Here is a 15613-nt window from a genome sequence, read left to right on the forward strand (position 1 = left end):
ATATCTTTTTGACAAAGCTATCTTATTGAATACTTACTGCAGTTATTTCTTTACTTTGTTTCACTGAAAAGACCTATCCAGTTAATCCTCTCCAGTTAATGTAAATAATGGAAAGGAAATAATAATGAAAGGAAAACTAGTTTTATCCAAATCATTTGAAGGAGTACCTCTTTGCCTCAAAGCCTCACATTTCTGAGTTGTGAATAAAGACTAAGGTGGTACACCAAGTCGCCCTTACTTTTAAATTTGTTTCTGAATATAAAGTATATTATAATAAATCATATCTTTGTATTTCAACCATTATGCAGAAACCTGCATTAACTTAATTTTGGATAATCTTTTAGAACCAGTATAAACCAACATTAGGAATCCACAGCAATAATACTTAACCTCTGTTAAACATATTACCCTGTGAGGTAGTGTGTTAGATACTTTACATGGATTATCTCATTTGATGATACACTAAAACCCAGTGGGGTTTATTTTTAGTCCCATTTTACAGATAAGAAAACAAAGATTTAGAAAGTAACTAGTCTAAGGTCCTACAACTGACTGGTAGAATTGGAGCTCTAACCCAGCCTTCGTTGATCTTAAGCATGTTATACACCTTCCTTCTATATTCATATACTTTAGAAGAGACCCTGTTTTACTGTAAATATTACGTGTTGACTTGAATAAACAATGCATTAAAAGTTACTGCTGTGAATTACTCAAGTACTCTTAACAGAAGAGGGTTGTTTTATCATTGAGTAATTCAAAAGAGGACAATTATTTTTGATGAAATTCTTGATCCTCCACAGAGACAATATATTTGAAATATACATCTGGCCTGGAACTCTGGAACACTCTGCGTAATTTCGTTTCCTGACTTAAAGCTCTGATGCCTCCACTGATTGTTGTGACAGGCAGGTGATCTCAACTCTTGGAATGCTTTTTTTTTTTTTTTTTTTTTTTTTTTTTAAGTACCAGCCCTTGAATAATAAGTAAGATGATATAGCTCGCTCTAATACTTACTGGAGGATGTAAAACCCTGGAGTTAAACTTTTCCTTAATGGAAAAAAAAATACCTCTCTATATTTAAAGATTTCAAATTGTTTGAATTTAATAACTTCATTGTTTGAAAAACTGATGCATTATCTTTATAGTGACCCTTAACATTAAAAAGAAAAGACTGAGTAATGGATTTCATTCAGAATTTGAGTATATCTCATATGTACATAGATAACTTATAATAATAGCTAATCATATTTCTGTTAATATTAGCTATAATATCTTAAGTGCTCTACGTGGATCAGCTAGTATAACCCTCACCACAACTCCATTACATGTAGGTATTGTTATCTCCATTATGTTTAGTCATGTGATTATTTGATTAAAATCTGCCTCCCACACTGGATGGTAAGCTCCATGCAGTCAGCAGCCATTTCTGATTTTGCTCACTGTTGTCCCCTCTGTGCACAGAGCCGGCCATAAAATAGTGCTTAAATGCTGAATGAATGAAATGAATTCTTTTTTTTTTTTTTTTTTTTTTTTGCGGTACACGGGCCTCTCCCGCTGCGGAGCACAGGCTCAGCGGCCATGGCTCACGGGCCCAGCCGCTCCGCGGCATGTGGGATCTTCCCGGACCGGGGCACGAACCCGTGTCCCCTGCATCGACAGGCGGACTCTCAACTGCTGCGCCACCAGGGAAGCCTGAAATGAATTCTTAATAGCTAATACTCATTACCTTGTGATGATGATGTCTGCCTCCATCAAAGTAGTGATGCTTTCTCTGAAGTATTAAAATACATGTCATATGATCTGTGTAAAATCTAAGTATTTGAACCCGTCAGTCTTTGGTGGCCACATCTTGACATCGTGTTGATTGAACTCCTTAGAGATAGAGCACAATAATAGATTTCATTACATTTAGCATTTTTTTATTGTTTTCAGCTGGACTAATCATGATTTGAATTGCTGTCATACTGTGTGCTATTTGTGCAGAATTTAAAGTTCTTGGTTACTTATTTCACTTTGCAACTTTGCAAGAAATGTAATTCTTTCATGAAACCCTTGCAGCTTTAAGAAAGTAAAAATAGCAGGTGCCTCATTTCCCTTCTTCAGTCTACCATCCTTATGAATATTGTTTTCATTTGGCTTCTTTTATAAGGGAGAAGATGTCAACCGGACACTAGAAGGTGGAAGGAAGCCTCTTCATTATGCAGCAGATTGTGGGCAGCTTGAAATCCTGGAATTTCTGCTGCTGAAAGGAGCAGATATTAATGTATGTAAAGAACATTGTCATTCTAGAAAAAATTCTTGTTGTATGCTTTTGGGTAATTGTTTTCTGTAGATTTGTGAAATATTTACTGGTGGAAACCTCATATGAAGTAAGAATATAGTCTGAAATTATACCAAATTTCTGTAACTTAGAAATATATAGTTGTGATTTTTTTTTTAATAAGCAGAACAAATTGATTTTTTTTTAACTGATAAAACTGGGGGGTAGATGTTGCCTTTTCAAGTTCTAAAGCAGTGTGAGAGTTAGCACTATCTGTAGGTGGCAAATAGCTATCACCCAATGGAGCCTAGGACTCTGCAGTCATATGAGAAATCTAAACTGGATTTTTGGACAAAAGTCAGACAGCAGTCATCTCTTGACTCTTGCCTTTTGTAGCTACTGCATTTCAGAGTATTCGAAAAATGTTTAAGTAATCATGACAGCAAGTGAGATGAACTTTTCACATGTCAGGGGATACCATGTCACGTGGCCCAATTGTGGCAATCTTTTACCTCTTCATTGGCTATGTTCCACCCCCTCGAGATTCCCTTCCTGCACCTCATTGGCACGTCTACAGTAATGCAGGAGTTGAGGCTCAGAGAGGTGAAGTAATTAGTCATGCAGTAAGTGGCAGAGCCCAGATTTGAGATGGGGTCAAAGCCCTGCTCCATCTGTTTCACTAGGCTGGCTCCCAAGGAAAAAGTGCTTGTGGGCTTGGGCCTCTAGCAGCTCCCTAGAGGCTAAAAATGGTTAAACAGTGATTTTGAAATATTTATGAGCATTCCCTAATTAGATCTAGAAAGAAGGAATAAATGAAAAATGGATGAGGTGATCTATATCTCTATTATTTCATAGGCTCCAGATAAACATCATATTACACCTCTTCTGTCTGCCGTCTATGAAGGTCATGTTTCCTGTGTGAAATTGCTTCTGTCAAAGGTGAGGTCAATTGCTGATTTTTATTGCTTTTTCCATTACTATGTAACTGTTTAAGCTAAGTATTTGGTTGTTAATTTACTTAAATTTTGTGTGGCATCAGGGACAGAAAAACTAGAGGTAATATCCAAAATTGAAGTCTAGAGCAATGTTGCTCAAAACAGCTGGTCCACAAGCTGTTTGTTACCAGTTCATGGTGGGTAAAGAGATTGGGCTAGAAAATAAGTCAACACAGTCTCCTTCATCAAGAATATCTTGCGGGGCTTCCGTGGTGGCGCAGTGGTTGAGAGTCCGCCTGTCAATGCACGGATACGAGTTCGTGCCCCGGTCCGGGAGGATCCCACATGCCACGGAGCAGCTGGGCCCGTGAGCCATGGCCGCTGAGCCTGCGGGTCTGGAGCCTGTGCTCCACAACGGGAGAGGCCACAACAGTGAGAGGCCCGCGTACCACAAAAAAAAAAAAAAAAAAAAGAATATCTTGCTATTTAAAAAAAGTTAGCCAAACTAGGCGTTGTAGTTAATAATTAGTAATATAGAAAATGTTGTCCCATGCTAGTAACAGTTTGCAGACTGGTACCATATTCACATACCACGCTTTGAGTAACGCTGGTTTGAAATATGTATAAACTTCATTTTCTGTAGTACGTACTGAGCAAGATTATTAGAGGCAGATTGCTGTAAGGGCTTTCCAAGTCATCTGGTTTCTTGATGTGATTGAGATCATGGTAAATTTGGAGTTTTCCAGTGTTTTGCCTTTGCTATTACAAGCTCTTAGGTGAAGTTCAACGTCCAGCCTCAGAAATTAACCAGTCAGTTGCAGCCATTCTAGGTGTATGAGACGGGACCTGCAAATCTTGGAAGACAAGAAATCTTCATAAAATAAGGCACCAGTATCAATCCCAAAGTTATCATTTCATGGCCATACTCTGGAAAGTGCTGTTCATAACGTTGCATTTGGAATTTTAAAAATAAGCCCTGCTAAAAGAAGAATTAGAAATTAAATGAGTAAAAATGTATACGAAGCGTTTTGCCACAGTATCTGACACATAATAAGTACTCAATAAATAGTAGCTTTTATTACCTCTAAGACTAAAGAGGATTTTATGCTTCATAGATTCAAGTTCAGTAAGATTTGGAGAACATTGAGAAAGTAGCACATTTGTCTCAACACTTTATTGACAACTTTTCAAAGATACTGTCTGAAAGCAGTTAATTCAGGTCCTCTAAAACTAGGGGTTTTACCCATACCTTCATGTTAAACACAACTACCAGATTCCTTTAAATGTGTGGTGGTGGTGGTTTTTGAAAGTTTGGGGCGGGGGAGAGGTTGGGAGGTTTTGGCATATGGCACCAGGAGTTTTTCCATATTATATACCATACTGATATGAAAAGCCAAAATAAAGGGGGATATTATTCTTTGCCACTGTAATGGATCCAGAATCTGTGGTAGGATGTACTCACAAAGATTTCCAGCCACTGTCTTTCTCCTTACTGTCTATTCCTCCCCAACACCCATGAAAAGATTAAAAAGTACCTTTGAAAACTACTGGATAATTTCACCCCGGGGTAATATTTTTGCATATTGTGTTAAAAACTGGTTGTCACAGGCTACAGATATTAATTTACATTTCATGAAAGACTTTTATAATTTCAATATTTTATTGGTTAGGACTCTGTATTGCAAGTAACTAAACCCAGCTCAGACAGGCTTAAGCATTAAAGAGCTCATGTTGACTCACATAGGTCTACGGTCGAGGCACAGCTCGTCCATGGGCATAAGCCACGTGACCAGCATCTGACTTCTTTTTGGATATTTCTCAGCTCTCTTCCTCAGTGTTGACTTAATTCCCCTGGCCTCAATCTATCTGCTAAGTGTAGAGCAAAAGCAACAGTTAATACTGTATTATTGATATATTTGAAAGTTGCTAATAGGGTAGATCTTTAAAGTTCTCATCAAAGGAAAAAAATTTTTTAACTATGTGAGGTGATATTAATTAAACTTATTGTGGTAATCATTTCACAGTATATAAACATATCAAATCATTATGTTGTATACCTTAAACTAATAGTATTATATGTCAGCTATATCTCAGTTACAAATTAATAAATTCATAAGCCAGAATAAAAATAAACAAGAAATGAATGGCTCCTTCCTTCCCCTTCTTTCTCCCTCTTTCCCTGACCTTTTCTATCTAGCCAAGGGTTTTCTTCTCTGAAAATAAAAACCTCCATGGGATCCTTTTAGCTTAGGGCTCTGGTCATTTACTAAATGAAATGCCCCTAAGCAAGCTCCTCCCTCCTAGCCAGATCTCACACTATAGATCAGAACTGTCTTTCTGATAAGCCTCTCGCTCCTCTTAGGACAAACAGAACAAGATGTAATTATTCTTATGATAGAGAGAGCCAAAACCATTATTCCATATTTCTTATTCCCAAAACATGATGCTCTAGGTGACCTAGACCTTGTGGCTATAAGATTCCATTGTTAAAGAAACAGATTCCATTGTTAAAGAATCTTCTACATTAAATAAGTTCCTGAAAAGCTGGCTTCGTTTGAATGTACATTAGGCCCCTGATATGTTATCCCAGAAGGGTCTTTATAAATATGTGCTGTGTTGCTGAATTACTGGTTATAAGTTGAGTTTCCTGACTTTTAAGTAGTTTTTAAATTTTACTTGTGCCCATAATATTCTTTCATTTGTGTCTGAACCTTAATTTTTGTAGCTAAACAAGTGACATTCAGAGATGGCTATATATATATTTTTAAATTTTATTTATTTATTCATTTATTTTTGGCTGCGTTGGGTCTTCGTTTCTATGCGTGGGCTTTCTCTAGTTGTGGCGAGCAGGGGCCACTCCTCATCGTGGTGTGCGGGGCCGCTCACTGTTGCGGCCTCTCTTGCCGCGGAGCATAAGCTCCAAACGCGCAGGCTCAGTAGCCGTGGCTCACGGGCCTAGTTGCTCCGCAGCATGTGGGATCCTCCCAGACCAGGGCTCGAAGCCGTGTCCCCTGCATTGGCAGGCAGATTCTCAACCACTGCGCCACCAGGGAAGCCCCAGAGATGGCTATATTGATGGCAGATCATTTGTAACCATGTAGAGCTGTTATTTATTTTAGATGAAAGGTTTTTTTTTTTTTACCTTTTTGAAAGCAACATAAGATTTAGTTCTTTTTTCAAAATTAATTACTTCGATTTTATTTTTGCACAAGCTCCTTTAATGTGTACCCTATAGTTCTGTTAACCAAATTTTTGAGGGGGGAAATTCTGCTCTTTAAAAAAATCCTTAATTGCTAAAATAAGGCTATTCCAGTGCACTTTTTTAAAGTCAATGTTTGTATTATGAAATCTGGTTTATTCTCTTTTATCAAAAGTAGAATCTTTATCAATTACTATTAATTCATTTTAAAAGTATGTAGTTTAGAAGTTTTCCAGATTCATTGACCTCTCTAATATACAAGTGATCCGTGAACAACAAAGGTTTGTACTGAACCAGTCCACTTACACACAGATTTTATTCAGTAGTAAATGCTGCATATACTGCACGATGGCATGGTTGGTTGAATCCACATATGTGGAGGAACTGCAGATATGAAAGGCCGACTGTAAGTTACAAGTGGATTTTCAACTACACAGAGGGTCAGCGCCCTTAACTCCCCCCAACGCTGTTCAAGGGTTGACTACATTATTCCACTGGTATATCATTAGCATAGGAAAAAAGCCAAAATAATAAATTTCAAAACTCAATATGATCACAACTAATAGAGAAAAACAAAAATTACAGAAAACAAAAGAATGGTAGAGTATATAAAATCAAACTCTGCTATATGCTGTATCACTTACTGGACTTTTTTTTTTTTTTTAAATTTTAATGCAATGGAAGATGAAGTTTAGGACACAAGTAAAAATTTAAAACATTTAATTCTTTATTGTCCATATAGCAAAAGAGGAAAGTAACATCTGTGGGAAATCTAATATAATCTTTGTTTATATAATCTCCAAATACACAAGTAGAATCATCTCCATTTTATGGATGAGGTGACCATCTGTCTTGAGGAGGTTAAATAACTACCTGAAGTCTAACAGAATATAATGAAATCAAGATTTGCTCCAAGTTATATGACTCAGAAACCCATGTTCTTTCTACTACTTGAGAGTGGCTTTCAGACTTACTGTCAGGGACAGCTATGAGAAATGATTCTGTATATTTCTGCAGGTAAAAGATATTTGGCCTGACTTTTAATTGATACATTCATGAATGAAAAAAACATAGCGATCAACACTTGTGGGACTTCCACTTGAAGATTGAGGTCTGAGCACATGCCATGGTATCCCCTTTTTGCCCTCTGATGACAGAAAAAATGTTTTTAAAATGAATGAATCAGCATCTGTTTTAGACCATAAGACGGCAGGGTTCATTAGACAAGAAATTATAATGAAGCCTTGAGAGACAGAAAGCAGGTGGGATGAAGTTGAAGAAGAAAACATTCCCAAACACGAGCAAGAGAGGACTGTTGCGAAAGGTAGGAGTTGATCCAAGGCAGCTTGAAGCCCAGAAGTGGTCAGTACCCTTGAGGAACAGATGAGTGAAGAGTTGGATGTGCTTTCAGGAAGAAACAAATGAGACCCAGAGGTGAAGACTGAAGGAGGTACGCAAGAAGTCAGTATGTGAATAAATCTAAACAAATATTGAAATACAAAACAAACATTAACATTTAAAATAAGCTAAAACGGGCTCCCCTGGTGGCACAGTGGTTAAGAATCCGCCTGCCAATGCAAGGGACACGGGTTCGAGCCCTGGTCCAGGAGGATCCCACATGCCGCGGAGCAACTGAGCCCGTGCACCACAACTACTGAGCCTGCGCTCTAGAGCCTCTGAGCCACAACTACTAAAGCCCATGCTCTGCAACAAGAGAAACCACCACAATGAGAAGCCCTCGCACTGCAACAAAGAGCTCGCCGCAACTAGAGAAAAGCCCACGTGCAGCAATGAAGACCCAATGCAGCCAGTAAATAGATTAATTAATTAATTAATTAAGCTAAAACTATAGAACTGTTAAATAATAAGAAGCAAGGGAAATGAACAAAATTCCTGGTATTCTCACTAAATCCAGAGTACATGAGAAACATTAGTAAAACTGGTGAAAGGAAACTGATGAAGCAGGTAAAAAAATGCAGGCTCGAGAAGCATCCTGGGTAATTGAGTGGTCCCAGGGAGTAAGAAGCCCAAGTAAGAGTATGAAACAGAAGAAGTGGCAGCTGCACAGCAGTCATTAAAAAGGCCAAGCCTAACAGACTTCAGCCTGATGTTATGAAAGCAAAAACAGTCAGACCGTGTAAGCACCTGTCATTTTGAATCATAATTATCTCACAGTTGAATAAGGTTCCTCCTTCTTTGCCCTAAAAAACTCTTAACAGGAAATTTTTGGAATAAAAGAGATATTTAAAAGATGTATAAAAATATTACTGAACTGATCTTCCTGATTAGAATCTCAAATACCTGAATAATAGCAGTGTTGCGTGAACACATTATTTAGAAGAGAGTTAATTTTGAAGTGGTACTCGAACTATAATATTATAGCCAATGGATGTTCATAAGTCCAAAATTCATTTATTTTTCACAGTTACATATAATTTGACATCATCTAGTTTCTGTGTAAAGAAACAATTCTCTAAGAGAAATAATAGTTTACCTGTAGCATTAATACACTATCATGTTAGACATTTCCTTTAACAGTATAGTATATAGTATTTAATATATAACAAATTTCTATAATATTTATACTTATTAAAATTCTTTATAATCTATGTAATCCCTTTGATAATAAAGGATTTTAAGAAGTCAAGTATCCTTATTTTCTAAGGAAAACTGTTTCTAAATAATCCACTAAAGGATATTGTGGGGAAAGGGGAAATACTTAACATCTTTAAAAGATAATACAAGTTAACCTTTTAAGTTTGCTATCATTTAGAATTTAGACGGGTAAGCTTTCAGTCATTTACTCTAGTGTGGTTTATACTCTGTCCCTTATATACTATATATTGCTATTAAAAATGACCAGTCAACCTCCTATTAAAACAAGAATTCTTTTAAAAAAATAAATAGAAAAATTACCCCAGCATGAGAATCACAAATCTCATGAACTGAAAATTTAATGAAAGTTTTTAAAACATTATAATTACTGTTTTATTCTTAGATTACAGAAACAAACTGACAATATACTTGTTATTATAAACCCATTTGTTGTTAGTGTTATACTAAGCTATATCTGAGAGAGAAAAGTCCAAAAGAAACTTTGTTTTGTTGTTTTCCATCATTTCTCTGCTTCATACTGTGTCAAAGAATTTACCTCCTTAGGATATCTGCTGTAACCTTACAACAGAAATATGTAACCACTGATGCCTGTGCAACTCTGATGTTAGTGACTCACAGCTGTCTCAGACCACTCTGTACATTCATTGTGTGGGATAAATGAGTGAGAAACAAAGATTTACTCAACAACCTTTCTTTTATAAAAAGAAAGTCAAAATGATTAACGTCTTATGTACAATTGCTGTAGAGAATAAAAAGTACTAAAAATCAGTCTGTTAAGAAAATACAGAAAACCACCTTATCTGATTGATAACATTGGTGATTTTGCCCAATGTATTTTCTGTGCTGTATTTTAAAAAATCAAGCGGCCAGTTAATAATAAAATTTGAATACCCCTCTATCTGACTGATAACATTGGTGATTTTGCCCAATGTATTTTCTGTGCTGTATTTTAAAAAATCAAGCGGCCAGTTAATAATAAAATTTGAATACCCCTCTCAAATACCAGCATTGTCAAATCCTCAAGAAGTATCTATGGTACAGATTTTGCTGCTTGAATTGAGAATCAAATGTGTAAAGATATAAGGGCTTAGAAGTCAGCCCTTTTCAGCCTAAATAAGTAGATGTGCTGGTAGGTAGAAACATTTTTTTACTCAAATTACTCACTATTCCACTCCCAGTAAAATCTAAACAGTTTCGCACATTCTCAAGCACACATTTTATGATTACTTGGAATCCCCAGAGTTCTGTTCCATATAACATGGGCAGGTTTGGGACAGATGACCTGCAAAGAACTGAGTAATGCCTTTCTGAATTGCCTTAGTTTAAGAAACTGCATTAGAAAAGGACTAGCAGAATTGATACAGCTAGAAAACTTACCCCCCTAAATAACTGAAGAAACCAGTTGTTATGCTGTTTTGATATATCTCACAAATCTCATCCACAGGTATGCCCGTTGTAAGCTCATTGTTTTTTTTTTTTTACCTCTTTAGCTCTTTTAGACTGGAGTGCATGATTATTTTAGATAGTTTCTGTTAGTGACATAAACTGTGTGTTGTGACATCACACACCCCCAAGTTTGGTTCTGAGTTCTCCTTCCTAATAGCTTTGGGGCTTTGAATACATTCCTTATCATCTCAGTCTAAGCATCCTCTTCTGCAACATGGGGCCAGTACTCATCACATAGAGTTGATGAGCAGGTAAATTAGCTCATAGTTAAAATAGTACTTATACATAGGAAATGTCATTTAAGTGCTTTACATATATTAATTCACTTAATCATCACAGTAATCCTATGAAGTAGGTATGATTTTTATCCCCCATTTTACCATTGGGGAAACTGAGACCCAGGGCATTAGGAAGCTTTCCCAGGATCACACAGCTCGATAGGAGGAGAGTTAGGATTCAAACCCCATCACTTTGGCTCCAGAGCTTGTGTCTGTAACCACTACATTACACTGCCTCTCAGTGTAGCCAGGTAGTTAGAAGAGATACTGTATGCAAGTCATTGGTGGCAATACTGAGCTCATCACAAATTCTCAGTAAATACTAAGACCAGTTAGGATTGATGCAGATGATTTTGATGTCTTTCTCAGACAAGGGAAGACTTGCTGCAAGAATGAGGGTTCCCTGAAAAGCAAGTTTTATGAAAATGACTGTTTCAAATATTAACAAACTTTTCATCCAAAACTTACAATGTACCACATCATAGGTAATATATCGGCTCACTATCTGAATGTCTTCAGAGAGAAGTAATTTGAAGGCTCATTTATACTTTCTCCCATCCCTATATTTCCATGACGAATTTCTCTCTGAAACCTTGAAATGATCTATTTTTGCTAGTATGACTGCAGTGGAGATGTTAAAAATCATATTTTCACAAGGGGTAACATAAGAACAAATCTAAGACCATTATATATGCAACTGAAAATGAACTGTAGTCACTGTCTCCAAATGAGAAATAAAATGAAGAGAAACGTAGAATACATGTCATTCCCTGTTGCATGGTTAGCACATTGTTTAGAGAGGCAGAGGGGGTGCAGATGAGGAGCATGGCACTGAAGTTAGAAAAGCGAGATTTAACACCTGGTCCTATGGTTTCATAGCCAATGAAGCACAGTTAACAGATAATAAAGGACTGTGACAAGTGCTGTAAGAGAAGTAGGGTTCAACTGTAACAAAAACACCTACTACAGAGATTTAAACAAGAAAGTGGCTCTTCTTTTTCGTGGCTGAATAATATTCCATTGTATAATTAGTTCTTATTTTTAAGAAAGATTAAGAGAATTTTTGATCTAGGAGTTTCTGCCAAAATCTTGTTAGGTTTACCATTTTATTTGCAGAAAGTAGCACAGAGAGGTTAAGGAACTTGCCTAAAGTTACACAGCTAATTTGTGGTAAAATTGGGTGGCCAGGTTCAGTATGTCCTTGAACCATACCACCTGCTTTTCCTTTTTTTGAAGTGTAGTTGATGTACCATATTATGTAAGTTACAGGTGTATAATATAGTGATTCACAATTTTTTTAAATTGAAGTATAGTTGATTTACAATATTGTGTTTCAGGTGTACAGCAAAGTGATCTGGTTATACATATATATGTGTGTGTGTATCTATATACTTTTTAAAATTCTTTTCCCTTATAAGATATTGAATATAGTTCCCTGTTCTATACATACATCCTTGTTAATTTTTTTTTTTTTTTTTTTTTTTGTGGTACGCGGGCCTCCCTCTTGTTGTGGCCTCTCCCGTCGCGGAGCACAGGCTCCGGACGCACAGGCTCAGCGGCCATGGCTCACGGGCCCAGCCGCTCCGCGGCATGTGGGATCCTCCCAGACCGGGACGCGAACCCGGTTCCCCTGCATCGGCAGGCGGACGCGCAACCACTGCGCCACCAGGGAAGCCCCATCCTTGTTAATTTATCTATTTTATATATGCTAGGTGCATCTGTTAATCCCATACTCCCAATTTATCCCTCCTCACCCTTCCCCTTTGGTAACCATAAGTTTGTTTTCTATGTCTGTGAGTCTGTTTCTGTTTTGTAAATAAGTTCATTTGTACTGTTTTTTAGATTCCACATAAAAGTGAAACCATAAATTTGTCTTTGACTTCACCTAGTATGATAATCTCTAGCTGTCAACATGGATGGACCTTGAAGGCATTACGCTAAATGAAATAAGTCAGACAGAGAAAAATACCCTATGATCTCACTTATATATGGAATCTACAACAAAAACAAAACAAACTCAGATACAGAGAACAGATTAGATTGATGGTTGCCAGAGGCAGGCGGGTGGGTGGAGGGTGTGTGGGGTCAAAAGGTAGAGACTTAGAATTATCAGGTAAGTCAGTCCTGGGGATGCAACAACAGCACGGTAGCTATCCTTAGTACTGTATTATATATCTGAAAGCTTTGAAGACAGTAAGGCTTAAAAGCTCTCATCATAAGGAAAAAAACTTTGTAACTCTACAGTGATGGATGTTAATTAACCTTATTTTGGTAAATTTTGCAATATATACATATATCAAATCGTCATGTTGTACAACTAAAACTAATATAATGGTCTATGTTAATTATATCTCAACTTAGAAAAAAAAAGTGGCTCTTAATGAAATGCCTGAAGGTACGCAGTCTAGGGCTGAGCAGCTGGCTCCACTTGTCCTCAGTACCCCGCACTCTCTTTTCCCCTGTCTTCCCCACTCCTTAACAGTTGCAAGATGACTGCTGAACCTCCAGGCATTGTGTCTGTTTTGGGCAGGAAGAAGGAAAACAGTTAAGGACACTCTCCTCCCTGAGGCTTTATTGGAAAAGGAAAGCTATCCACGAGACGCCAACTTTGTGCCAGATGGCCACCTGTAGCTTTAAGGGAGTCTGGGGATTCAGTGCCTTTTCAGCCTCTGTCGGAGAGGAAAGCACAGAAAAAAGGGGGTTGCGCTAGACTTTGGATGAGCCAAGCTGTAGTATTGGGTTGGCCAAAAAGTTCATTTGGTTAATGAATCCATTGAATAAAGTTCTTGGTGAAAATGAAAAATGTGTCTTTTATTTTTACTTAAAACCGAACGAACTTTTTGACCAACCCAATATACACCTTGAAGTATGATCAGCAATGTGCCAGGAGGCATACAGGAAGAGAGGGAGCCAACTGTCCTGGAAATTCCAGAAGAGCTTCACGGAAACAATTGAATAAGAGTTAATCAAATGGTTAATGGGAGAGCACAAAGAATTGCTTTGTTCCTTTACATTTTAAGAGTCCTTGTGGGACATTTAATATCAGATATATTTATTCAGGCATTCCTTTTGTACTTGATTCTAACCCACTTTCTTTCCAAAAGTGAGTTGAATATACCAAACCATGGTTGCTAAATTTTTATTTCTGAGACAGTGGTTCTATTCTAAGGTTGTGAAACAGTATCTAGCAACATATACAGAAATGTCCACCAAGATGTCATGTGTGTATCTAAATGCTAATTTTTTAATTGATTTGATAAATTTTGCATTGAAACAAAGTTGCGTAGTGTTCTAACAATTGATTAGTATAATTATAATCATCATCTTTGCCACAAAAGCCTTTTGTCAAGATAATGTCAGACAACCTCGGTACAGGTTTAGGTGTTTCGTTCTTAAAATGTTACTAATCCAGTTTTCTGGCCTATTTGTCCAGATTAAGAACTGGTGGTAATTTAAAAAAAAACACACAAAAAAAACGTGGTATAAAGCAGAATTGGGCTATCTGAAGTAAGAAGTAGATAAAGATGCACTCTTGTTTCATGCCAGTATATCTTATCTTTCTAGCTACATTGTAAACTATTCTATTCAAGGGCAGAGATAGTATGATGAATTTTTTTAAAACATTCCTCATATTCTGCAACTTACTATCAAATAATACTTGATTGTCTAAAACGGTAACTTTTGAAAATGAAGAAATTACTGGTGAGGCTTTAAAGCTTTTTTACTCCCTAGAATGACAAATGGCCTGTCTCTCTACTTGGGCCACTTAACTTGGCTGTAGCATCCTTTTCCTTCTCCAGGAAACTATCACAACCTGAATCATGCTGTAACTATAAGCAGGTGAGCCTAGTCCTGATCTAGTCCTTTATTGTATGTGTACAGTCCCTGTCTATATCAATTAATTTTAAAAAACATTTAATTTTTGTAATATCATTTCATAGCCTGTTATTGACACTGTGCAAGGCCTTGTGATTTGAGAGACTGATAAACTTGGTTACTGCTGTCACCATATTTAGTAAAATGTAAAACAAGTGCACAGAATGTTGTGATTGCTGTGACAGGAGTTTATATATAACAGCAGAGATCTAAAGGAAGAAGTAAGTGGTCACGTGTGGTCCTGGGAGTCAAGGGCATAGTGTGTTATAAATAAGGATGTCATTACAACTTTAGGTACCACAAATGTAACTTCAAAAAGCAGTTGACACTTGAGTTGAATCTTAGCAACTTAGTGTCCGAGAATCTAATAGAGGAACTGGAGTACCTTTCCAAGCAGAAGCAGCAATGTGAGAAGGTCGCAGAGGTAAGAAAGAACCAGTTTTCAAAGAACCAGCTTTTAGTTTTATTGAACTTTGCTATTGTTTTCTTCGTTTCTATTTCATTTTTTTCTGCTCCGATCTTTATGATTTCTTTCTTTGTACTGACTGGGTTTTCTTTGTTCTTCTTTCTCTAGTTGCCTTAGGTGTAGGGTTAGATTGTTCGAGATTTTTCTTGTTTCTTGAGGTGAGATTGTATTGCTATAAACTTCCTTCTTAGAACTGCTTTTGCTGCGTCCCAGAGGTTTTGGGGCATTGTGTTTTTGTTGTCATTTGTTTCTATGTATTTTTTTATTTCTTCTTTGATTTCTTCAGTCATCTCTTGGTTATTTAGTAATGCACCATTTAGCCTCCATGTATTTGTGGTTTTTACAGGGTTTTTTTTTTTTCCTGTAATTGCTTTCCAGTCTCATAGCATTGTGGTCAGAAAAGATGCTTGATACGATTGCAATTTTCTTAAATTTTCCGAGGCTTGGGGCTTCCCTGGTGGCGCAGTGGTTGCGCGTCCGCCTGCCGATGCAGGGGAACCGGGTTCGCGCCCCGGTCTGGGAGGATCCCACATGCCA

At 37.2% G+C, this 15613-nt stretch overlaps 1 protein-coding gene across 1 annotated transcript in view; it reads left to right on the top strand.

The window, feature by feature from the left end:
• The window catches only part of MTPN (myotrophin), a 67086-nt gene that overhangs the window by 38084 nt on the left and 13389 nt on the right, over positions 1-15613 (top strand). Inside the window, exons 3-4 of the mRNA XM_024128595.2 lie at positions 2150-2263; positions 3116-3199. Of these exons, the coding sequence (XP_023984363.1) occupies positions 2150-2263; positions 3116-3199 (198 nt within the window). The remainder of the gene's footprint in view (positions 1-2149; positions 2264-3115; positions 3200-15613) is intronic.

Source organism: Physeter macrocephalus, chromosome 5 (genome assembly GCF_002837175.3).
Source record: "Physeter macrocephalus isolate SW-GA chromosome 5, ASM283717v5, whole genome shotgun sequence".
Taxonomy (NCBI): domain Eukaryota; kingdom Metazoa; phylum Chordata; class Mammalia; order Artiodactyla; family Physeteridae; genus Physeter; species Physeter macrocephalus.